Raw genomic sequence first — 27660 nt, 5'->3', positions numbered from 1 at the left:
TTATGATCAGAGAAATACCAACTAGAAAAGATTTAATAGTGCAAGTCATACTAGAGAGTGGTGGTGGTAGTACTAGGGATGAGCGTGAACAGTCGACTAAACGATTAAATGTTGCTGCCTCGCTAGTCGGCACCAGAAATACTAGTCGGTTAAACTACCTATTGATATTTTATCAAATTATAACGGTGGTTAACTGTTGCATCTAGGATGATATGCAGCTGCCCGCCACTAGCTGGGGCTGCAGCCACCCTCTCCCGACGCATATGCCCGGATGTTGTAAACAAGCAAGGTGGAAAGTGGGACAGATGACATCTCGTAGAACCAGCGCAGTTTGGCAGTATTCTGAATATTCGAATAGCCTAATTTCCATTACTGTTTAATGTACAGGCAAATTAGTAATTTGCCTGTACATCCCTTGATAGTACAAAATAATGTTTATTTAGCCGTTGCACTTATGAAACACTTATGTTTCGGTTTTTACTTTGCCTGGGTCAATTTGAAAAATACAACACTATGTTTAACAGAAGAAAATGGATGATTAATGAAGATAAATTCCTTGTAAAAGTTACGTTGACCAATCACCCTCATGCACAAGTAGGTGCTTTTCTATGCAAGGAAAATGTGGCTTGGGCCGAAAATTACAAGACTGAATAGAACTCTTGACTATCAAGATCGCTGTTGTACTCCCCGCTCAAGTTCAAATCTGTGAGATAGTCGCTTTTCAGAGCCCCTCAGCCTGTTGGGGCTGTGACATGTTTCTATGACGAACACCTGTCCCTCATAGACAGCCATGCTATGTTCAAAGATTTAGTAACTGAGCAATTCCCTGGAGCTCTTAACCTGAATCTTTCAGCGGTGCAACGTTTCTTCAGAATCCTTAATCCTCCAACGAGCATCTGATATAGGTAGCAAGGGATTAAATCATCGTCACTGTGAAGTACGCACTTACTGCAAGAGTTTTTGTTTCATAGTTTAATTGTTATTATTAATTATTATTAATCATTTTGCATTTTTTTTTAGCTTTAGTATTATTAGCGGTACTGTAGAAGCTATAACTAAGATTAAACGAGAAAAAATAAATTACAAAAGTTGTAGTTTTATTTGTTTTAGTGGAGTATTGCTAAAACTAGTAATTCATAGCTATTATTAGTAATTTCAGGATTTGTGTAATTATTGGCAAAGCAGATCAGCTTCAACATAATATAACCTGAATAATAGTAAGTCGCTTTATATCTCAATATCAAGATTTAAGGTTATCAGGAGCAATGAAGGCAGAAAAAATATCTCATCTTGACAGCTGTAAACAAATCTGTATAAAACTGCAGCAAAAAGGCTGTGCATGGTAAATCTACACGAAAAGACTGGCTACTTTTCATCTGACAACTCAGCATCGATAAATATTGCTCTTTCCCAAGCTAAAAGCACGATCACATCAGCACATTAGCCACTGTGTGCTTTGAAGGTAAAAATGCTGATTGATGACTCGTGTTTAATCATGCAGAACAAAAAGCAGGATTGAATTAAGAAACCCTGCCGTCATTCATCTTCAAGTGCCGTTTTTTTGCTCGTTACTTCAAATCATTAGTCAGTGGGATAGCCTGAGAAGGGTGTTGTTCCCATACTTACTTTGTGTGATAGAGACATGGCTACGTGAAATGAAAGAAAAAAAACCATGGACAAACACAATCATTTTAAACTTCTCATGAAATCTACTGCAGGCTTAAATATATATTTGATAATGACCAAACCATTATGTTTTCTACAAACACCGTTCTTTCAGTTTTTGAGAATTTCCAAGATCAAATTGGTCCTCTCCTCAAAGTGAAACTTGAAACTGTCGTTTGTATGTTCATTATGTCCAGTCCATTTTACTGCAAATTTCTTCCTGTTATCGTAAACCCTCTCTTCAGGTCATGCAAAGTGCAGCAGCCAGAGATACAGCTGGGACTAAAAAAAAAAAAAAAGGATTGCACCGCACCAACCCTGGCAAGAATTTCTGAATTAAGATTTTATTGAACACTTTTCAAGCACAAATGGATCTGGGTCCATCACGCAATAATTGTCACCCTGCTTGCTGAGTATCCGTCTACACTTCTGTTGTGATGGTTGAAAATGTGACATCTGCCATCAGGGCTGCTAATTTTGTATTACTGACTGTTTTTGTACCACATTCTGTTTCAAAAGCACTTTGCCAAGTTAATCAAATAATTTGTATCATTATCAATATAATTATGATGATTATTGTTATTAGTAGTACTTTCTCCTACTAAAGTGAGTATAATACATTTTTTGTTTGGTGCTAAAACACAACCAACAGTCAACGCTGTGCTCTAGTGAAATTTAAATGAATTGGACAAAGATGAAAGTTGATTTATTGGCTTCAGAAGTGTGTGGAGATCTCAACTGAAATCTCTAGTTGCTTCTGTGCTGCAGAAAATCAAATTGCAACTGAAAGGTTGTGGAGGGACGTTCGCAAGAAGATTCCAGTGGAGTTCCTAGAGGCGTTGCCCTGGAGCAACGCCTACGGCTACCAGGATTTGAGTAATGAGCAATAATAAAAAAATAATCAAACTCCAAAAATTAAATATCACACAGATGAGTCCCACACTGTACGATTTTCTGCCATTCAGTGGCAAAATCCATAAAATATTTAAAAAAAAAATTCAAATAAAATATATCTATATCTATATATAGATATAGATATAGACATATATGTATTCTTGATCAATATAGAAAGAGATCACCCAAGAGGAGCAGTATACAACTAACCGCCCACTGCAACAAATTACATTTTGTCTGTAGAAAAATACCAGTGTCAGTCATACAAGCATTTTTCTATCAACAGGAACTGCGTAGGCCTTAGCCGCATTCTTTTTCTCTGCAGGTTATAGAACACATGAATAACAACAATCCCTCAGCAGGCTTTTGTGGCTATCTCCACTGCCAGTTCTCATGGTTACAGAAATTTAATAGTCTAGCCATGACAGTGGGGGAACGTTGGGATTAAAACACACATCTGGATAAGCTGTAATGGGCCAAAACTCAAGAACAGCAGCCCTCCCCTAAACAAAGCCGGTCGGATTGGCCTCTTTGCTGTTTAGGCTCTGTAGGATGTGCAGTGACTCAGCAGTCACCGGCTGCTGGAATTTTCCTCAGGGGGCTCTCTACGGACCAGAGGCAGCATTGGTAGGATGCACACACATACCTGTACACACTGCATGAATGCCTTTTTAATACTAACCAACCCATACACATATGCACATAGCAAGCTATCTAAATATGTTCACACAACACACACATTGAGACATTAACAAACGGTGCTGGACGTATAGTAAATTACTTATCCAGTACTCAGGCATAAAATGTCAGGTATTGGAAGAGATCAGTCTATAGTGACACACTTACTTGGCAACTTCCGGTTTAACTCGTTACCTGTCTACCAATCATGTAGTAGGTTACAACGTCAATCAAGGTAGCTCATATTATTATCATTATTATTATCTGGAATGATTCTTTGATAACGTTGTTATCAGCAAGAGGTTTTATTCACAATATATAAAGGATGCGTTGGAATCACTTGAGCATCAAAAAAAAAATGTTCCACAATCGCTATCGCTTATTTGCATGCATTAAAACCAGGGTCAAGTAAGTCGCATGTGAAAAGGGGGATAACTGCCCGGCGGCTTGAATACATTAAATCGGAGTAAATGGTTTGTTGATTTAAAGAGATTAAAGCACACACAAGCAGGTCTGCTCGATGGATTTTAATTAACTTGCCATATATACATTGTATGTTATCAGGCAATACTGAATTAAATGCTGAATGCAAGTGCTCCTTCTGCTTGGGTGAGTGGAATAAAAAGCTACTTAGAATCTCGATTGTGTCTCACAGATGCAGCATGATGCTGCAGCCACGGCTGCACTGAACACATTCCAGCATACCAGCCCCTTAACAGCCATCCAAGGAGATTCTCTTTAATTATGTACAATACAGCAGAATTCAAGTCCCCTGGCATCTCAGATGATCAAGCAGAGGGATGCCACGTTCTCCCTGAGTCATTCGGGCAAATGGATTCCACTTCCAAGAGTCATTTCTGTCAGTTATAATAAGAAGCTAATACATAATGTGACACACTCTGAAATGCAAAACTATTCACAAGGTTCTCTGCAAGGCTGTGCAGGGGCAATTAGAATTTTGCCGCTGGGCCCTTGATGAGTTCCTCTATCTCTGAAGTATAATGTATGCATAATCTGAAACAGGGCTTAAATTTTTACCAGAGAGCACCTCTGTGTGAAAAAAAAAAAAAGACGGAAAATAATCAATTTTGGTAGAAAACTCAGATAAACAAATTCAGAGAGGAGTAGGCACTGTGGACACAAAAGAGCTATGTGAGAGAAGGAAACATCTCTGCCAGCTACTGCCCCCAAACAGCACTGAATTTACTCCAAGAGCTTTTTCTTTCAGCGTATATACTATCCATGCAATTAATAGGATGTAACCCAGTTTCCCGACAAATAAGCGCCGTGAGGAGTGAGCTGACTACCAGAATGGCATTTCTTCTTCCAAACAAAATTCTGTGATATTGTGAATTTACAGTACACTAATCTAAGATTTCAGTAGGAATATCTTCAGCAGAACCACTATTATCTTCTGGCATATTCTGGCACTTGACATGGCTCATGGCCGCATATTTCCTGAGCTCAAGTGACCTTCTGAGCAAGCACGTAGGCTCGTCGGGCCCTCGGGGTCAAATTAGAAAACACCAAGCCACAGAACGATGAATTCAATACATATGGCTCCCCGCTTCCTGGCACCGATGTCACCAAGGGGGAACCCGCCAGACCACCTCCTATCATAGTCCACACATACATACTGATTCACACAATGCAAGGAACAGAAAGCAAGAACAAAATGATGCAGGAATGATGAACAGCAGAAGTAATGATATGCCAAAATCTGGTTGTACTGGAACACTGGTAATTGTCTTTTCTTGAGGAGAATAATTCCTAAATATGTTGGTCTTTGGCCAAATTCAGAAAAAAATGCAATTAGAGATTAAAAAGCTTAATAAATCTGTCAAATTCAATTTAGTCTGACTGAAATAGTTCCAGAGGGTCAAAATGTATGCCGACACTTCGAAGAGACGGAAAAGATGCAGCTGATTTTGTGGTTGTATGGATGCCAGCTGAGCATTGTCAAGAACTAAACAAGTCCAAACCAGCAAAAATATCATTCAGTCTTAGACTGTACCATGCAGAACAGTCTAGCGTGTGTGCTTCGTTGAGACATAGCACGGCATTCTGCCCCAGTGTACAGACACACGTTTAAAAAATATAAACACAAATCTGTTCCATTTCAACACCCAAATCTAATCCACAAGCCAAAAGACAGTGTAAAATCGGCTGGCCTGATAAGGACTAGAAAGTAAAAGGGAATAGTGTCCTACCGTTTTCTGTGTTCTCGTGTTCTGTGTCGGTGAGAGTTAGATTGGAGTTGGCCCTGCTGGAGAGGCACGAGCTGCGGCCCGACTTGGTGTTGCTGCGGCCCCACAGTCTGACCGCATGCTCCGGTGACATGATGCCGTCCGTCTCTGTGTCTGCATCCGAGCCCACACTGACTGAGTAGTCGCGGTGCGGCAGCCCCAGGTCAGTCCTATACGTGGCCACATGTGACGGGAGGGCCTCCCCGAAGCCAAGGTCTCGAAGGGAAAAGTCTGCCCCTGGAGCAAGCCAATAAATACAAAGCTCCGGTAATTAAATCTTTCACTAACTGCATCACTTAACATGATGAACGGTATTCATTGCAGAAAAAGATGACAGCGATATCCTGCCCTTGAGGGGTGCAGTAATCATTTAAAAGCAAAAGATTCAGAAGCAATAGTTGTGGAGTTACAACAAGATGCAGGTGCATTTAGTATTTAATGCCCCCGTGCACAAGGCTGTTAAGTAATTATGTATGTCATATTTGAAAATGGAGATATCTGTCTCTTTAATTTTCTGGCTCTTCAGTTCCCTACCAAGGTAATTAGAATAGTGACCAAAAGGCAGGAGTCTAAAGGACATGTTGTTCTGATTAAAAATTCACATTTTTCAGTCCAATTGCAGACTTATGCTTCAGTTGGATTTGAAGGCTAACTCAGCAGTGCCATCACATCAAGGTTTGAACTTTGGTGATCAATAAAATATCTGAATGAGCAGGTGAGGGTATGCATGTCTCCCATGCAGATTTTATCACTGGCCCTGTAAGTTCAAAACCCTTGGCACCTCTTTTAGTAGTCAAACTATGCACGATGACCTCTACGGGGACTGAAGGTGAATTACCAAGACACTCGTCATTAAAAAGCACTGATGCATATATTGACACCAGGCAGTATCGTGACCTTAAACTATTAACCGGCCGTTTAATGCCATTGTGTACTGCTAATATACTTATAGATGACAAATACTGATATCAGTGACAACCTCTTCTATTGACATAATAGCACAGTATAAGTTTTTATGTATATAATATATAAATAATAATATTAATAATATAAGGCTAACCTTGCCGGCCGAACTCATCCACTTCGTGATGAACCATTTCTTTTACGCGGCTCCCGTAGGCCATCCTGGAGTCATGGTCGAAGGCCTTGAGTGTTTCACTGGAGCTGTAGGATTTGGGGTTGGGTTTGCCATCTTCACTGTCTGCTGAGGAGCTGGTATAACGGCGCTCGGTGTCCTGTCGGGCAGCGAGTGAGCGGTAGGGTCTACGTTCCTTCACTTCCATGGCTTCCTCCACACTATTTTCAACATCAAATGTGGGTGACTATGCCAGTTTACTTTGAGTGATTCTGCAGAAGATTAAAAAAAAAAAAAAAAAAACATAAACAAAAACAAGGATATTTGATGTATGAAAAGATGCCATCATTCCTTTAGAACCAAAACCAAAGTGAAGACATTACAAAATGCAATTTGTATAATTCAAACACATAATCGGTTACAATCATGAGCAACTATGATTTCAAAAGGTATAATACTAATTCATGTAGTAAATTATCATTTAAAAGTAGAAATCACTGATAAGAACCCCCCCCATAAGCACACACACACACACACACGCTATAAAACACTCATCGACATAATGCATTCCTGAGCCCCTTACCCTAACCTTAACCAACTAAATGCCTAACCCCCAACCCTTACTCTAACCCTAACCCTGACCTAATTCTAACCTGAACCCTAAAACCAAGTCTGTGCACGCACAACCACAGAAAGACACGCGCACGCACGCACGCACGCACGCACGCACACACACACACACACAAAATCAAGCAAATATGGAAATAAAATGTAAGTGCATGTTCCCAAACAGCAGTGTATGCAGGGCTAAGCACACACAAGGAGAGCTTGGGGAACCAACGGCATTAGATTTAATACAAGAAGGCACAAAACATCTTGTACCTATAAAGTTTACGGTGCAAGTCTCCCACAAATATTCCATTTTATGTGCCGTACAGAAATGCTGGGACTCCAGCATCTGTAGAAGTGGCAGGTGTCCTTCCGTGAATTACGCTGTTTACAAGTTACAAATCATCACCAGTTGAAAACTGAAGAGCCAAACAAATCTAGGGCTACACTGAACAGCAGAGATGCTTAAAATCTGAAACTTAAAACTATAACTGTCAAATAATACACTGAGTATAAAATCAATAAAGAGAGGGAATTTTAGCATTCAGCTACTTGCAGCATTTTATTTTTTCCCTTGAAGGATGCAATGTCGAATCATCGAATAAAGGAACAGGCTTTATATCTATTTTCTCATTTAAAAAGGTAAAAACAGACCCAAAGAAGAAAACAAAAGCCTGTGACTTAATTGTCTCAGTGCAACATGATATAAATTAGATAAATTAGTGGAATATTATTGTAGTTAACTGATGATACTTTGCAAACAGCTCATTCTAAGCGAACGCACGGTTTAAAGATATTGAGTTGGATTAACAAATGTCAATGTGGATATAAACTTGATTAAAGGCTTGGTCACTCACTTTGAAGCTCACTTACTGACCATAGGGAATTAGTGAGTCAGATATTGCAGCAGTACTGTATATTTTCCTGCTTCTTCCAAACGCCATGACATGATTACAGATCCATAATTATAGCTCACGACCTGAAAACCTTATCGTTCATGCTGTAGGATTATACGTCCACACTACCTGCTCGCACACCTGAAAATGTATTTTAATATAAGCAAGAATGGGATGCAAGTCAGTGGATAAGAGAACACAGCTCTTTGAAAAAGGAGGTGAAAACTACTCCTGGCAAATCTGGGAGTTTTTACTGACAATATGCCTGCGTTGTTCAGACAAGGATTTCTCCACAGGATAAGCTCTTTATGAATACTGGACAGAACAGTAAACAATAATCCCTGGTGAACTATATTTGCCCCGTCTACAAAAAAACTTTTTATTTAAGACACCATTGTTGGGTTTGGTGGGGGGGTTCTCTTTGTATGTATTGACAGCTGAAAAGATCCTGGTGATTAATGACTTGGGGCCTCAATAAGAGGACCTCCGCCACATGGGGGGGGGTGCTCCCACTCTGCAGCCGCAAGAGCACTTCAGCTGCTCCTAAGATTTCAGATGTAGCTTGTGGGGGTTGCTAATTTTTACCTTTTGCTCAAGATCCTTGATGCTATGCAAATGTGAAAGCAGAGAACAAGCAGCTTTGTAAAGTTTCGAGGATGTTCTGTAAAGTGCATTGTTTTTGCTTCCAAAGAGCTGGGCTCGGTGCTTTGGCCATCTCTCTTCTGCACCGCCCTTCATCCTCATTATTAATCAGTTGGTATGCAATGAGATGTACCTTTGAGGCCATGGGAAACCCAGGGGAGTTTTTCAAAAAAAAAAAAAAAATCAACAGGCCATACTCATTGACAGATAATATGGGATGCAAATGTAGGTCCTGGAAACGTATCTACCTTGTGTGCAGCTGTCAGAAATTTCACACAAAACATACTGTAAAACTAAACAGCGTTGTTCTTGGTAAATAGACTACATCTGGCATTATCATGGTGATTCGGCGCCAAAGAGTAAATCCGTTGTTCTTGTTCATCTGCCTAAGTCTAAATCCTGGAAGAGGGAACAAAAACAAAGAAAATGCCACCATTGTATTATTTTAACGTACTAGTATGCGACGATAACAAACAGAAGGTTTTATTTAACCAAGATGTCGCAACACATTTAGGTAAGAAATGATAAGAGTACTATTTTTAAAGTGTTATCATCTCATGGTGAGATGTAAGGGACAGGAAAAAGTAAGTGGAAACACTGAAAGAGAAGGTTAATGAGGGCAAATTCTCAAAGACTCAGTTAGAAAAGATATTTACAAAGACCAATGAATAATGACTGCCATGGACTAAAATCTCTGAAATGAAGATAACAATCCCATGCTTTTATTTCAAAGACAATGTTCCTCTAAAGCCCGAGCTGCAGAGCTTGAGCAATGCCAAAAAGAAGCTCACTGCGTATCTATGCAATGATCCAAAATCAATTGAGGTCTCTCTGGTGAGACAAAAGAAATGATGGATGGTCTGTTTGTTCCTTTAAAACAATTGCAGACTCTACATTTTTGAATTGCATTGTCTGGAATTGGCCAGGGTAGAGTCAGGTTTGTCTGTGGGTGTAAAACAAATGAAGCTGTAAGCAGGGCAATAATGTGGTTCTGCAGAGAAAGTATTGCAGGGAGCAATGAACAATGAACTGTGTCAATTGAAGTCATCAGATACAGTGAGGTTGCATAAGATCCTTGTTGTGTGTTGAAATGTGTAAGTGGAGGTTGTCGCTGCAGACTCAAAACATTATAAAAAACGTGTTCGACAAAAAGACAATTTTCTTAAAGAGCTCAGCAACCTTGGAAACACAGCTGATGTGCGAACGTTTGAACAATTATTTTCACCTGAGAAAAGTTGGCCATGGCAGAAGTTATAATCTGACATATAATGTCGTGAAAAGGTCATCATAGATAAGTTCATGACCACTGGAGCTGCTCAAGAAAAAGTTAAATCAAAAATGGTTTCAATTGACACTTCAGGAAAGTTGACATACACTACATACAGAATACCATAAAACGTCTGCACCAAATTGTTACAGACAGCACTTCATCACAAGCATAGGCACGTCCTCTGTCTGGTACGGACAGTTCATTTTGCATGCTTTGTGTCAGATTTCCGTGCTTCTGATCAGAGATTAAATCCAGTTTCATATACCAGGCAGAAAACCGAGCTAACACTGCTGCAGTGAAAAACTCAAAGTGCTGCCAGTGGCAGAAAGAGAGTAACCAATTCAGACATCAACCAAATACATACGTGAGTAACATTTGGATGAAACATACAATTTCTAACACACAGGGGTGGCTAGCAATGTCAGTCTGTTAAAAGTTAGGCCACTATTTCCCTATTTTTTAATGTCATGACAATTAAGTGTTAAAAAAGTGTGTAATTATCTTTGTCACAGCAGATCTTTGCATAACAACAGTTCAGTAGTGGCCCTGCTCTTTAACACACACTAAGAGGATTTACAAGAACAACAAAGGGCAACAAGGGATTATTTTCTTTATCAATCGATAGCAATTCATTTTTTGATTCATTTGAGAAAATGTCAGAAAGTAGTGAAACACACCCGTTGCAAAATTGCCTGTTTTGTTAGACCAACAATCCAAATCCAAAATGAAATTCAATCCACTACAAAAGAAAATAGAGTTTTTAGTCCTAATATTCCTACTTGCTGTAGAAATGATGTGCGCTTATTAGTACAAATTCCATTTTTGCATACCTTTAAGTTTTATAGTTTTTTTTTTTAATGAATGTGTTCAAATAATTCTGGCTAATCAGGGCGTCTTAACTTGGCAAAACCAAGGACTGCTACAGAAGACAACTCCAAGGCTGTAAAAATATGAACAGGCTGAAAACTTTGTAGCTGCACAGGAGTTCCTCGATGAAACCGTGGCCTCTAACCGCACAAAATCTGTCAAAGTAATCCATAAAACAAACCACCCACGGTGTGAACGGCGGGTTACAGAAGCCCCCTGTTGAAACATTCGTTGACGTTTTGCTGGGCAGATTGTTGTGACCATTGCTCCAGTGTCAGGAGTTGGTTAAATATGGGATCTAAATAGGTGGGAGGTGTTTGGGGTACAATAAAAATGCAAATGGCTCTGTACTATCCATCAAACAATTAGCAGTGTGCTGAGAATTGCTATTCAGTGCTGCTGCATATAAATCTAACCTTCTCTCTGTGCAAAGCCCTGTTTTCCATGATAATTAACCGCTCGCTGCTCTTTACATGTCATAGATTTTTCCATGCAGAATCCAGAACTAAATGTTAACTAACATTCTTAGGCAACACGGAAAATAGTGTAACACATGCATAATGTCTGCCAAATCCCTTGGAGTGTATAATGCAAGATGATTACTTGTCTGTGAAATCACTTAATTACTATTGATCACTAACATTGAGACATAATGTGTTACTGATTAGTGATGACATTTTTAGACAAACGACTGCTGATATACAGTATGTGAGCTAAATTATTTTTTTTTAAAGGACTGCAGCTTTCCTGTTCAGGGAGACCAAAGTAAAATTTTGTTATGCCATCACTGTTAATAAGCATATAAATATTAATAACATTTATCAAATCGTAATTTATAATTGATGCAAAAATCATACAAATATTAACATAACACGTTATATTTATAGGAAATGAGGTGTCAAACATTTTAAAATATAGTTTTGGTTTATTTCTGTTTTTTTTTTTTTGTTTTTTTTTAATTATCTAACCGAGTCACGTAGTGAAAGGATTAGTGACAGTTAACTCACAACACAGCAGACAAACATCTACACACTCAAGCAGCCCGTAGAGCAGCATAGAGGAAATTTGGGCAGATATCAAGAACATTGTCTACAAGGTCCATTGAGAAGAAGGAGTCCTCCATACAGGCACTACTTATTTCTTCTCTGGCAACCTTTCACATGCCTGGGCTCTAAAGAAAAGCCCCCTTGGTCAACAGAAAGGTGTGTTTTCAATAGAGGAAAAAAAGACTTGGGTAGATGGGGTGGGGGGCTGAATGGCTTGCCAAACAGAACTGAATTCGATAGTGCTAATGCAGGCTGAGGAAGGGAGGGGACGTGGTGGTGGTGGTGGTGGTGGTGGTGGTGGTGGTGGGGGTATTTCAGCAGCCGCCTCTTTCCGGGATCAAAAGCAAACCCCACCAGCGCATAAAAAAGAATGCGTAAAAGCCTTAACATAAACAAAAGTAGCCTGGGACCGCTGCTGCAGCACGCTCCCTGCCACTAATCACTCTAAGTAATTCAAGGTTTAGTCCTGACAGAGGGAGCAGGCAATGGAATAATGCTTTTAAACCAGCCTGGTAAATAGCAGGGAGAAGCAGTCTATTTATTCACTTTCTGCATTGATGTATGCCCCTGACCTTGGCTAAATACAGCAAAATGGTAGCAGTGCCATGTCAGGCGGAAATTTCCACCTACCTGTTATCAATATTGTTTCTAAACCACAATAAAATGCATTTGTGCGTTTTGCTGTCTTGCCACTGCGGGATAGGCTTGTATGTGAGGAATATGTTATAATTATGAATTTTAAACTGATTCAATGTCAATAAGTAATCCGGACTCATAAGGTTCACTATAGCCCTGAGGAACAACGGAGACAACAAGTAACTGTGAAGGTTGCAGGTTTAAAAGAGGAACGCTCCATTACAGTAGGCTACGGTGCTTCCTGTTCCAGGCATGGCTGGTGAGGGCAGAGGTCACTCTGTTGGTGGCCTGTCGCTCATTAGGCTACGATTAATACTCATTACACTGCAAAGGCTAGAGCTGAATTTGATTCATAGTTTGGCCTGCAGTGAAACCGAACCTAATACTAGCTAAGCAATAATAAACTTAGTGTAAAACCTGCTACTGTCAAACTTACTGTTACAAATATTTGAGCTTTGCAGTTGTAGCCCCAGGAAGGTCTATGGGACCAAAATGCTGCAAATAATTGATGCTGTGAACAAGAATGTTTTAAGTGCTGTTCAAATGCCTTAAGGGTTGGTTCACCAGAATCAAAACACATTTTCTTACAGCATGGAAATTGTGTGATTTTCATATCTAGTGTTTTGAGATGTCTGCCTTTGAGATTTCAGCTCCTGCCCCCAGATCAATGGAGGTGAACGGAATTTAGTTTCTGGTGCTCACAGCACTGAAAAATTACCCAAGAAAAATAAAAATAAAATCAACAGTAACATCTTTCCAGAGGCAGTGTCTCAGTTCATCTAAATAATTGACAGACCCAGCTGTCAAGCTGGGTTAGCTTAAACTACATTTTTACCTAAGACATAAGATATGGTCCCTTTGAAAATTGTTTACAGCAAACTCTTTCACACAGAAGGGTACACAAACAAAAATCCATTTACCTCCATTGTATTTGGGGCAGAGGCAGAAGTCAGAACAGAGAAAAACAAAAATACCTGTACAGCTTGTTACTGCGAGAGATAAGTTTTAAAAGTCTTTTTTGTAATATAAGCTCCAAAATTAGAAGTGCTTGAGGTTAAGAAAAGGCAATCGAACGTTATTAGGAGCCAGTGCCATGACAGCACATAGACAGCACATAGACTCTTTCAGGTACTTCATGTTGACCTCTGCTCCAAGATCAGTTGGCATGACTCAGTCTGCCCAAATATATTGGAGGCCCTCTGATATTTGGCACCAGTGGCCGGAAGAGCTGGTTCATTTTCTAAATTTATGTCTTAGCTATCTGGAAAGATTTTAGCAGACAGTTAATTAATCATTTTTTTGGACTGCTTTAGCTGAGAGTGGATCCTATTGCTTTTGATCGTCACTGAAAAATCAGAGCAATTTTGTTTGCAGTTGTACTGTGGATAAACTAAGGAACTCAACTTGAGAACTCTTCAATTTTAGTAACTGGTCAGATAATCATCGTTGTCTTGCTGTAAACAAACCTGCTTTGTATAGTTGTGGCTTACTATTATAGCTAGTTCAGGTTAACATTTTTCTATTCTTATGCTAAACTGAACTGTTGGCAGCTTAGTGAGCCGACCACTGTGTTGCCTGTTCTTTACTTTGTGTCAATGTTTCTTAATGGATGTAAACCTACACCATAAAATTATTTTTTCCAAATATTTTTTTCTTCTTTCTCCTTAAATTAGTTCTAATTTTGCACAAATCCTTCTCCAACAGAACTTCGTGGATTTTTGATACAAATCGTATTTTAGTGGCCGTACTGTAAAGACCCGTTTTGCATTAGCCTCGCAAGTATTCATACGATTGATGTTGCCACTTAACACAAGATGCAAAATGAGGTGAAAGCTAATGTTTACTGGTTGTTTTTTCCTCACACTTCATTAGTTTTCCATTCAACCCAGGAAGTACACTGCTTAGGTCATTTAAAAGTGTACTAAAAAGTACAGAAATTAACACAGGTGACTCCCATGCTGTTGACAGTGTATTCAAATAGCAAAATGAAATGTCTGCAGTTCCTTGGAAAAAACAATTTTTTCAAAATGAGGCACTGATGTTCTAACACCTTAACGCCACTAATGATCCTGCAGTCATTGGATCCAAACATATTGCACGAAAAATATTTAGTAGTGTAACACGATGGTGTAAGTGTAAATTACACTAATTCTGTTCAAAATAAATTAATATACTTATTAAAAATTTAGTAAACAGGATTCTGTTCAAAGAAAGACACAAATAAATCACAGACTAATCCAAATAGATACGGCGTAATTCACTGTCCCCCACGCATGATTGCAGACACAAAGACCAAAGAAGTAGAAGAAAAAACTAAAAAGCTTCGACAAATCAAACAGATTCAGTAAATCCAGATTGTGTCTACACTCAGTCGAGGCAGATTTCAGTTGATTCGTGGCATCACGCTTTGTCTCAAATGTGTCTCAAGTGACAACTTGTGTTTGGATTTCACTTCCCTGCCCGATATGCAAATAAACATGTAAATCACTTCCATTACTCTAGGCAAGAAATAACTGAATAGAGAAGAAGTCTGTATTCACAGTACACAACATACAGCCCATCATCACATGCGCCCCTAAATTCCTCAGTACACTGGATATAAATACGTCCTCAAAGCCTTGTAGGTGCAGTCACTCCTGTATTTAGAGCTGTCTACTTATAATCAGATCAGCTAATACCTGATTTTCTTCAAAGTGTGAATTCCATGGATCCCACCATCAAGCTGCTTCGGTGGAAATCCCCCTCTCTGCTTCTTTCCCTGGGTGACAGGTTACGAGGACAAGGCCAATAAATGGCCACTGCATGGCTCCTAAGGAGCAGCCCTGAGCGGAAGAACTCCCCTCATGGAGACTGTGAGCTGTAATGTTGTACTGCTGGATACCACTTACAATCCACTCACAAGGGGGGTCCTGAGATTTCCTCATGATAACGTGCACTGCAAAGATCACAGACTTAGTAAGGTCATCCAATCTCCGATCACCCCTGAAATCAGCAGGAGTTCATACCTCAGGAGAGAACCTAGTAATTTCCTTTACACCTTTTTTTTTCTCTTATGTATTTCTTTGCTAGATTTTGCTGGCAATTCTGTGTTAAATATCACATCACACAAAGTATCCCAGCTGTGGAGTTTGGTCTGAAATACGTTTTTGCAGAGCGCTGAAAATGAGTGGTATTGGTCACGCTGCTGTACATCTGAGTCACAACGTGTGAAATGATCTAAGATGCAGGAACCACAGTACAACGATTGTACACAGTATAAGGCGCACACACGCCCCCACGCACCCTCCCCCGATCAAAGTTAACTACCCAACAGTGGGAAGCGTTGTATTGGTTTCAAGTACAAGCGTCAATCAATCAAATAAGCTGCAGTAATCAGGTTTCCTCACAACAGTAATAATATGGATCTTAGCTGGGCTTTGCAAAAATGAATCAGCTAACAACGCAGGCTTGAGAAGACATGAACAGAACCATGTGATAACCCCCGTGCACAACAAGCAGCGAGCACAACCGTTTTGTTAGAGACAATAAAAGCAGCGGCCGTCCAACGTTAAGAATGAAAAAATATCAGCGCGCGCACAGCAAAGCCAGAAAGAGGGTTCCTGCATGGTAATGATCTTACTCTAAGTGCCTAACTGAGTCATCCCTGCAAGCCCTGCTTTGACAACCACACACCTCTCACATCTCCCATCTCAGCAGCCTCTGGGTGGGGCTAATCACTCCGTAGCTACATCATCGACTGGGTGACAGCTCTGGCTGTAAAGATGCTATGTCTAGAGGGCGTGGCTGTCGCAGTGGCCTACTGTACACACAAAGTGCTTGTTTTCTAGAGCGTCACAACATAAATTAAGAAAAACAAAAAAACAAAAACAAAAAAAAACATGCTTTATCGTAGAGTTAAATTTATTTTGCCATCCTCTCTTACAGTGCAGACGAGAATCCTGAGAGAATTTTCCCGGGGCACTGAGAGTCGGTGCATGCTGATTTGCCCTTAACTGATTACGACATGAAATAGCTGACGGCTAGCTTGGCAGTGCTGTGTTGACCTGCACAAGCTCCTTCCTCTGCCTCCAAGGTACCAGAGGTCTGTACTCTCTGATCCCAGTGGCTGAAGATTAGACACTGCTGAGGCTCACAAAAACCCTCATGCAAAAAAGGCCTGTGCAATTTCTTTTTTTTGGCTCATCTACTATCAGTCTTTAATGCAGCTTTTATTTCCCCACGAAAGCCCCGTGCTATATGTTATTAAAAGACACAACAAAACAAAATCAATGATGAGTATTGTATCTCTTTTTTTTTTTCCGTATCTTGATTGTTGATGCACAAGAGGGAAATGCCCTTTCATCTATCAGGGCAGGGCACTGCATCCTCCTATATATAAATTTAATTCTCCGAGTAAATTAGGATTGATCACCACAGCTCTAGGCCACAATCAGCATCCATGATCTAATCACGGCCCTGCCCTAGACAGAAAAGGATACTTCCATAAATAAAAACCATATGAGAGCCAGCAAGTGCTCATAACACTGGGGGGAAATTTGATTACCCTCTCCCTCTCCACAGGTGTGCTTTTAGCCACCTACCTTCAAAGACTGCCAGTCTGCTATAATGCCACTCTATTTGCGTCCTCACTGTTGTTTTCCTGTACTAAGGGTTTTACATCATACTTGCATCAGCGGATGTGAGCCCCGCATGCCGGAGTCACTGCTAAGCAGGCGATGCCCATGGAAGCCTGGCTGAGGCTGATCCCAGCGAGACGGGATCTGTCAGGAGCTCCTTGCCCAGCGACACCCGGGGTAATAAATTACCCGGAATTAACACGTCATCCTGCGCTCCACACAGCAGCCGCACTCCACTCACGCCATGCTGCTTAATGGATCTATTAACCAAATGGATACAGGGGTAAACTGCTTTCAGAGCTGAAATTCTTGTTTGGTATATGTTACCAAAATAGCCTGGGAGAAATCTGCTCATCCATTTGATACTAAGTTATTGTAAAATGACAAAAAAATGTAGGTTAGGTAGGTTTTCGTGCAGGACTCTAAGAGTACGGTTGTTAAGATAAAATATACATTCCTGGTTAAGAAATACAACATTATTTACTGTGAGTACATTTTGATTTATGGAGATTTTCACGTCCCCTGGCTAACACGTTTTTTTTACGCATGACCTGAGTCGGAGTAGTCATGATGTCCTGTGCTTCAGACAGAAAATCCGTGCAAACAGAGGGCACTACGAAATGGCCGCACGCTCAGGGGCCACCCGCGGCGCTCCCAGTGTCACCCGTACGCGAAGTCCTCTGAGACACGTCTCTACGGCCGTTAAACGCATACCCTCCTGTTGATGCCCGTCACTGATAGCCGGGGATATTTAGTAGATGTTGTGCAGCCTGTATCTCCTTGGCATCTCTGGCACCCAACCAGCAATGTGACATGCTGACAGCATAGCGCACACAGCACCAGGCAATTTTTGACCACTGCTCCCGCATCACAAAAGGTAAATACAGATAAGAGAGATGCTCATCGAGTCTCTCACGTCTTTTGGACAGCTGACGTGTTTTGACTGTGTCGCAGCTTTTACGGTGTTAAAATTAACACTCATCCTTTGCTACAAATAAATTGAAAATTACAATAAAATAAAAATTGTATACCATGTGTGATAAGGTTAAAAATTGATGGACTACAATACCAATAACCTCCTCTGCTTTATCACCCTGTCGCTTGGATAGCGGCATCATTCCTCCCCCCAAAGCTTCTTCTTTCCTTTTTTCCCCACTTTCTGCATATTTTGCCTGCATCAAGAAGAAACTGAACCTCTGAAGCCACAATGAAATTTTTATAAGTGAGACAGCACGAAACCTGAAAAGCATAAAACTATGAAATCTGAATGATAAAAACCTTTTTACTGAAAAGTTATGCATGAAATCGGTAGCTGCTGCAATGTAAAAATTCAAATTTCTGACACTGCTTCATGCACAAGCGGAAGAGATCAGTCACCTGTCAGCCAAGGCTGCTGTAACATCATGTGCAGATTAGTGTCTTCTGCTAACATTTCTTGTCGATTCTCTCTGAATTCAAGAAATTAAAAATCCACCATGCAAATCCCTCATGAAGGCTTTCTATCTAGTCGATATTATCTACTCCATGCTTTTGCTTTTCTTTGGTCTGGGCCTGTTCTCCGACCCAGCCTCCCAGGAAGTTTAAGATAAATATGAGACTGATTAGTTAAGTAACAAAACTGGAGAGGAAGGAGTGATGAAATCAGGCCAGGAAAGTGAATGGATAATTGAAATAGACACACTACCCATGTCCGTTTCTCACTACAGCATTGCCTTTGTTTCTTCTTAGCATGTAACTTTTTCACAAATTCTTCTTCAGTTTTCTGTTTTTCAGGATATATAACACTACAAGACATTTTTCTAACACAGTTCTGACAGAGATACACTTTCTTGAAGTCACAACAACAGGCCCCGGTTAAGGAATAACGCTCCCAGTCACAAACACATTATGAAGAGATGAAATTTGTTGGATGGAAGCATTCCCGTGAGCATCTCTCTTAAAATGCTGCAAACTTCAGCCTAGCTTGTAAGGAATCCAACCACTGCTGAAAAAAGACCACCACTCGACGACCACGTCCAATTTGTGAGGAGGTGGGTGGCAAGGAGCTTCCATTAAAATGGACTTTTTTGTAAGTGTTATAACTGCAGCCTAGGGCAAGAACATTTTAAGTTCAAATCAGAGCAGCGGCCAACTTTGCTACAGTCCCAAGTCATGTTTCGAAACACAGGTACCGAGTTCACATGTTGAGGGGACCTATTCTGAGGCAAATCCACAATACCGTCTGGCCTGAGTCAAACCAAATCAAGTCCAACAAATGTAGAAAACGAAAATAAAAATAATAAATCATGAAACAAAATGTTCCAATGATTTCTTTCCATGAAACACACTGCATTCAGTCAGTCAGAACACCTTTCAAGTTCAGTCCAAATCAAAAACTTATGTGCTGAAACTGTGATTTTGAAAAGTCAATTTAGTGCGAAGCTGTGAAATGGAAAAGATCATGTGCACTCCACAGAATGTCAATGAACTTTATATTAAGTCCACATTTACCAATATTGTGATTATTTACCTGTGCTTCAGAGGACGTATTAAACTTAAAGTTTTAACTTTCTCACAGCAAAAAAATGTGCCCTTACTAGTGTAGAAAGTCAGGGGCATCAGGGTTCAAAAGAGGGAAGACCGGCTCAAGTGCGCTCATTGTCTCCTGTTTAAGTGGGGTCAAGAAAGACCACGTTGAGTCATGAGCATGAAGTCTCACCAAAAAACACCCGCTCTTAACCCGGCATACCACACCGTGTCTCTCCAGCACAAAGACGCGCTTTATCCCCCTGCACTTAAGTAAGGTGCTCTCTCCTGAAAACCCTCTTATGAGGCGGACTTGCTTAAAGTTTAATGGGAAAGCTCAGATACAGTAGAAGACCTGGTAAGAAAAACCTAAACTCTAACCATCACTCTGGATCTGACACAGTGCATTAGGGCACACTACTATATGAGACCGAAAGATCTGGAGGCAAAGGAAGAAGTGAATAAAAATACTGCACAAATAGCACTTAATTGAGGTCAGAGTGATTGAACGCTGCGAGGCTAGGATGGCTTTAGCATAGGTTCCAGATGGCAGGCTGTTATTTCACTGTGCCCTGTTAATACTGCAGGATTCGATGCTGGTAACCTGAGTGTCCCTTGGGCCCCCCTGGCTCCTCCGCTGCACTGAAATCAGGGCCAAGCTCCCTCCGCTGCTACTCTGCAGGTTTACCCAACTTTGGTGTGTGTGTGTGAGTGGTGGTGGTGGTGGGGGGGGTATGGTAGTGGAGGAGGGGTGTGTGTGTGTGTGTGTGGAAGTGGGGGTTGTGCAGCAGTGCTGGAACAAAGCATGTTAACACCATCTCTGTGTTAAACAAGTTTGGAAACAAGCGGGGGTTTCCTTCAAATCCTCCGCGGAGGGTGTTTCACGACTCTTTGACAGCAGGAGAGAGTCCCAGAGTTTGCCCTCACGTTAAACTGACCGAAACACCATCATTCTGTCATCTGATAGATATGGTACGTTTCAATATCTCGCATTGCTAATTCCTCAAAAAATACAAAGAAACACACAGATCCAGGATGCATCTTTGAAAACACCTTTAAAAGCATTCCATTCTTGCGGTGTGTTTTGTGTGCCGTGTTAAAATAAAAGTACATTTTAGAGCTGAGAATTCCAGTAACATTAGTTCTGGGTCTTGTCCAAGTTTTGCAGGATGCCTTAGACAAATCGCTTAGTGGATTCGACTGCGTCTGTCGTTTTCTTAAAACTTAGCAAACCAATTGAATTAGACTCTAATTTACATTTAAAACGTAAACCTTTTCCTCCTACTTCCTATGAAAGCAGGCATAGGCTCAAGCCCCCTCTGGTCCTAAACTGTAGAAATGTGAAAAAGTAATACTTAGATTAAAAAAAAAGCAAAACAAAAAACAAAAAACAATTAACCGCTGGACAGAACTTACAACTTACAACTGACACTGCCTTAATTTAAAAAGCATAAGAAGGACAAAAGAAGCAGTGTGGCAAAACACCTTGAGATAAACCTACTTACGTTGTGTATCTGTATGAATTTAGTCTAAAACTGCTTTCACACCGGACCAGTGGCGTATTGTGTTCCAATGTCTGTTAATTGTGAATCAGCCACCAAACCTCCGTTTCCTTAAATGGACCTGTGCTGAATACTAAATTCAATTCTCAAGATTGCCCGTTTTATGGGCAACCAGAATTAAGGTGTCAAGATTAAAATTATGTGCAAAGAAATTTGAAATGCAACAAAATCCTCCAAGTGTTATGTATAATAGAGATGTGTTAGGCAACGGAAGGAGAAGGAGTGCTTTCAGCACTGCATGCAAAGGTGTATTTTAATGACACAGCAGAGTTTAACCTTTTCTAGACAATTCTCAGGACCGCTGAACCAGTCACGTGACACCCTCTCTGCCACCTTACTTAAGCTGAATATCATTAATTATCTTTTATTTTGATGGCTCATTTGCTCTTTGACCTTCAACACAAGGAAACGGAGGGAAAACTACGTTTACCGTCACAGATTTCACGAGTCCAGACTGATGTGTCCTTATCCCGTGTGGGAAAAGTTCTCCAGCGGATCATCACCCTCGCACAAAGGCAGGACCAGGGTTTTGTAGATCAGTACCCTGCTTGAACGGGACCTTATTCAAATAAAAAGGACACGCACCATACGCGCCGCTACTACACAAGAAATAATATACTTCCCAAGTCGGCATTCATCGATTGTTTTCAAAAGTAAAGTGTGATAGGCTGATCTTTCTCTTATTAGGCAGCATTAATATTAAAATATATATATATATAAATATATTTTCTCTATATACTGTAGTTGCCTTAGTTGAAGATTAAATCTTCATTATTAAGCTTAATGTTTTGACTAACTATGAAGTATACTCTACACGTACTGGAGAACAACACTTATTTTTGCTTGTGAGTGTTAAACAAAATCCCAGACATACTTTATTAACATATACAGTTTCTTACAGTCTGTACAGATTTTACATTTTCCTTAACGTCGCTGTATAAAAGATGGTTTGGTGCCTCCTGTCTACACCTAATATGACCATACCTCCTCTTTAGAGGCACGAACCGCTAAACCAGATCCAGCCGATCTAGATTTCTTTTACTGGAGCATTTCCAAGGTAATGCGGCGGAATGAGAAACCGATTTTAATGTTTTTTTGAGGCGAGAGCTACGTTAAACAAGCTTTAAGCAGTTTTGTTGACTTGTAATGTACAATATTTTACTATTAAGAAACAGATGAGCAATCTCTGAGAGATGATGTGATTTTATAGGGGGGAGAGTTTATAGACTCTTTCTTATTAAAGCTACTTCTTTTATAAGCAGAAGCTCCTATGAAGAGCGTATCAGACCAGGCCTGGCTGGCAGAAACAGGCCAGATCACTATCTAAAAACTTAACTTGTGATTTTTTTTGTTCTTTGGCTTCCTTCTCCTTTGTTTCCTTTCACCTTTTTTATTTTTATCTAGTTCTCACCTTTATGGTTTGGCCAGTCGGGCTTTAGAAATGTAAAACAAACAATCCAAGAGTCAGTGTCTTCACATCTCCCTTTTCTGGCCTGAGCTGCTTGTTGAACATCACAAGTCGACTACGCGATTTGAAGTTATCCTACAGCTACTTATATAAGAACGACTTTAGTTGACATCTGCCCTCATTATTTATGCTCAAAACTGATCAGATTATGGTTTTTTGGTTTTTTTTTTTGAATTAAGAAACAAACCCAGCTGTAGACACAGTATCACAGATGTTGGGTAAGAACTAACGTATGTATGTGCTTTTTTTTTTTTTTTTTTTGTCAGATCTAAGACAGTTTTGCAATGCAGAAATAGACAATAGATTGTTCTCAACCTACGGAGCAACAGCAGTCCTTGAACTGACGTTATCAAATAAAAATGAATCACTAAACCAGGAGTTATGTGCTTTTCAGCTGACAGCAATAAATAATCCCTGCTGTGGGTCAAGCTGTGTACTAGAGCACAGCAGTTTCCTTTACAATGATATTCTTCTAACTCAGCACAACAGCAGCCTTCCCAGTCATGATCTAAATCACATAAGCTCCTTCGTTGTTTCGGCTTGTGTTCAGGCCCATACGAAAACATTACAGGCACACACACAGGGCTCCAGTTTCAGCTATGAAGGTGCTGGCCAGGAACACTGAAAGCTTAGAAAGAAAATACAGGTAACTAATGGCTTTGAGTCATACCAGCAATATTACGGTCTGCACAGAACTTGCACCCTGTGTTAGCTGATCCTTTTCATACCTTCTCCTGTCTCTCGCTCTTTTTCACTTCACACAGTTTATTACCGCATGATTACAGCGCCACAATCTTCAGCATTGCATTTGTATAGTGTTGTGAACATGGTTTTATAAGAAACCAACATGTCTTACCAACCGGCTTTTATCGTTTCTAGAAGTATGCCACAATTCTTAAGTCTTCTGGTGTATACTGACTGAATTATTGCAATAAAGAAAGCGATGCAAAAAATCAATAGCTCAATCTGAACAATATTTTTTATAATTTTAGAATGATTAATAAATGATTAATAAATTGATTAACAGAGAAATTATACATTAAAATGCAATACTGTATGTGCATTCATCTTTAGTCCCTGAATGAGACTAATCATACCTGCTAGAATCAGGTCATAGTAAGATATTTAAATAAAACTATATGGAGATAACATGCAACAAATGCATCCTTGGTTGACCTGTAACAGTAACTGAATTATCAGAGTAATTCAGTACATGAATAACATAAATGATAACTGTGAAACTTTTTTGCACTGATGATCATGTGCATGAATCAGAGCAATCAATATTGACCACCATCGTTATTCCGATGAAAACAGAGAGTCCTTTTTTGCGGGGACAGCAAATTTGCCATGCTACCGGCCGAGCTGGCCCATGCACGATCACCCCCACGTTTGCTTCTAATAACTGCACTATCCAAATTGAGCAAAAATAACCCAGGAGAGACTGGAGGAATGCAAAAATCCCTTTTATAAAATTAGATCAAAAAGCAAGAAAGCGTTTCCACCAAGTTGTTCATTTTACACAACACTGCATTGAACAATGAGAAGTCGGGCAACAGAGACATGAGGCAGTGTGTGGGTGGCACAGTGGGCAGGAGGGAGAGACAGAGAGGTTCCAGAGCTCTTTTCCTCCTGATTTAAAAAGTTCATTTTTTCATATACTCAGAAATTAAGGGACAAAACCTGAGGAAACAGTCATCGGATTTACTTTCCTAAACTTGTGCTGATCCTTAACATGTTATTTTGAGGGACCTGCATACACCACTGGCTAAGGTTTACACTCCCACCTGCAATGTGACATTCTGACAACATGCATCTCAAATCAGCTTCTATTGGACATGTTTTGGGAGCAGACAGCTTCTGAAGCCCGTTGTTCTGCTGGAAAACCCCTCCCCACCAGCAGCAGCTTAGTATATGGACTGACTTCAACCCCCTCGATTCAGAATAAAAATGGTGCCACTTGGGAGTCAGCTGAGATCAAGAGGCTTCATCATACAGTAGCCAACCTGTTATATTACAGTATATGAATAAGTGACATGACTAGTGAAGCATATAATCAGCAGGTAAGACAGAATAACAAAACCAGCACAGATATAAGATGAACTCATTGATTTTCTACGTTGGTAGGACTAAAATGCAGCGTAAATGTAACTGAAAAAAATGTACATCAATAAACTACACGAAGCTCCCTCATGTTTTCCGGTCTCCCGGTCTGCCATCTCTCTTTACGAGAGTAAGAAGGGGGTTGGGGGCTCTTCTATCTTGCAGTGCCACTTTATGATTTAGACTGATAGGTTGTGTATATTTACATAACAAAAACTTTGTGCAGCGCTGGGGCAGATGCTTCAAATTGGAAAAGGCTGTAAGGGCTCTTGGGAAAGTCAGCGGGTTTGACGTGCATTGAGCAACTCCGCTGATCTAGACTGTTAATGCATGCGTGCTGTGGCGAACCCATTACTTATTCAACAGTGCACATGTACTACATATCAAATGGCAACAAAACACTTGAACCTGCAAGCAGGATTTTCTGAAAATGCAAGCTGGCTGTGAAATTAAGAATATGCTCTCTGATCCAAGAATACATTGCATTATTGTGTAAAAGGTCACATGCCTATGCAGAGGCCCATCAAACGGTTTCTGTTCTCTAACTTCCTTCAGCAGCAATGCTCAGCTTATTAGTGTTTTCTGACCAAAGGTCAGTCAATTAATCAAAGAGTTCAAAATACTGTTTACATAATATTAACAGCTGGGAAAAGCACTTATCAAAACAACTGAAACAGCCTCGCAGTCGTATGCCTCTGCCAACCAGTCAAGTTGCAGTTTCCTTCCATGTCTGTACAGACTCACGTGGTATTTGTAGTGAAGACTTTTCAACTCGGCAGCACAGGCGATCTATGCAATCAAAGGTTTCAAGGTGGGCACCCAAGGTTAGTGTCACCAATTCAGTGTCTGGCAAAATCTCCCCTTCTGTTCCTGAGTCCTGGCGTTGAATAAGGGCCCCAAAAGTGTTTTTGCAGAACATTATGAACATCATGTCACAGTGGGACTGTCACGAAAACCGCAATATTGCAATACAGCCCTATTGACAAGCCAACTAAATGCTAAGTACCATTGCAAAATTTTTCCAGTAATACATAAATTAAGGCTGTTGAAAATGTTACAGCACCAACGGAATTATATGTCCTCTATAAAAGAGCTCAGATTGTAATAAATATTATGCCAGACCTCAGAGCTTTCCCAAACCCGCTCATTTCGCTGCATTAACTGAAAAACATTGAGGGAAAAAACAGATTGTCAGTAACGGTGTTATTTGATTTCACACACACACACACACAGGCACAAAATGCTGGCTCAGACCGGTAGGCCCGTTTGATTTGCCTCCTGCTCCAGCTCTGTCATGTCTTAGTTAAGATGCTGAGGTAAAAATGAGACACAAGCACTATGTGAGTTGCCCATTCTCTGTGACTCTCCATCTCACTCTTCAAGTGATGAAGAGTGAGAGTGTGGTCATCTACTCAGCTGCACAGATACGCACACACTGAGACCAACACACACACAAAAGCACTGTGATGTGCAAGCACTGCACAGAGACTGTCGTTGTGCACAGTTGGTTGTGTTTCAAAATATGCATCTGTGATACCCGGTGTATTTTCGACTGTTATATAGTACATGAGGTTAATTTTGTTTTTGAATAACTAAGAAAGAGTTGTATCTAGGTAACACAGTGGCAGAAACAGCACTAGTTGCTAATAGCTGTGTGTTAGGACAGCTGTTAGTATTTGACAAGAAAAACATCCAAAAACTAATTAACATGTTTCTAAAAACAACAAAAAACAAAAACAAAAAAACCCCAAAAAAAAACAGTTCTCGGTTTGTTGTTGTTTTTCTTATTCCTGCAGCTACAAGATGTGACATCACCTACTTTTTCCAGGACAGTTGCAAAACAATCTTTCAGTGGCCTCATTAGTAATGGTAACTTTTAGGTTTCGGACAGAGCAGAGTGCAACGCAGCAACATTGATCCAGTACGTTCTGCATAAGAGGCGGGTCACTCACTCTTTGACTGCCCGGCTCTGCTGCAGCTTCCCGCTGTCGCTCGCTCTGCATGCACGCACGACCCACATCAGAACTTGGCAGCTGAAGTTTGTGAAGTGACTGATGATGTACAACTGTGATGATTTTTTTCCACTGGCACGACATTGCACCGTACCGGCTTCTATTGGCACTGCATCCTCACAGCAGGGGGCGACCACACTGACGCACGGACATAACGGGGTCCTGCTTGGGAGAAGGGCCAAGTCAGGATGGGTCCCTGACATCAACTGAAATCTAAACAACTCATGGGGAATTGATTGGCACGACATGTTTAGCTACAAAATATATCTAGTCAAATTACTTGATATATTTAGATTTCAGTAGTTTTTGTTTGTTTGTTTGTTTTCCTTTTTTGCTCCAGAGTAATTTGGGATTCACTGTTCTCTGGAGTTTTCTTTTACTCATACGGTTCGGTTCTAACTTTCATCAGATGGTAGCATCACTATTTTCTGTTTCGCCCCACCCCCCTCTGCTATTTGAGCTGTCATGAAGTGTTCTGTAAGTGTAAATGCTTCAAAATAAAAGCCCTCCACTGGGGCACCCCTACAAAAAGCTTCTATTGTGAAGCTGTTGCAGGAAACGTTAACTTCTGGAGATAGAGACTGTTGACTTCCTGTTTGTTAGAAACATCTATAATTGGGTATTTTAGCACTTTTTGTTGGTGGCTAAATCTAAATATTGCAAAGAATGAATGAAAGGAACAATGCAGCGTACAGGGACGTACGGTAGTTTGGACAAACCTAATCTCCATCTCCATCACATCACCAAAGTAAGCATTTTCCTGCCTTTTTTTTTTTTTTTTGTGGAAACAATTGCAGTGCCTTCTCTGCACTGAATTGAAATGCCTGAGACAGTACAAAAGCCCAGCCCGATCAATATCTACCATTACAG

The 27660-nt window shown here is 40.4% G+C and overlaps 1 protein-coding gene across 1 annotated transcript in view; it reads right to left on the bottom strand.

Annotated features, from left to right (window-relative positions):
* Window positions 1-27660, bottom strand: part of tenm4 (teneurin transmembrane protein 4) — a 147722-nt gene that overhangs the window by 107424 nt on the left and 12638 nt on the right. Inside the window, exons 2-3 of the mRNA XM_040130790.1 lie at window positions 6544-6830; window positions 5448-5720 (exon numbers count right to left, since the gene is read on the bottom strand). Of these exons, the coding sequence (XP_039986724.1) occupies window positions 5448-5720; window positions 6544-6766 (496 nt within the window). The 5' untranslated portion in view covers window positions 6767-6830. The remainder of the gene's footprint in view (window positions 1-5447; window positions 5721-6543; window positions 6831-27660) is intronic.

Source organism: Xiphias gladius, chromosome 7 (assembly GCF_016859285.1).
Source record: "Xiphias gladius isolate SHS-SW01 ecotype Sanya breed wild chromosome 7, ASM1685928v1, whole genome shotgun sequence".
Lineage (NCBI taxonomy): Eukaryota > Metazoa > Chordata > Actinopteri > Istiophoriformes > Xiphiidae > Xiphias > Xiphias gladius.
The sequence above is the reverse complement of the archived record's forward strand: the minus strand, read 5'-3'. Positions and strand labels throughout refer to the sequence as shown.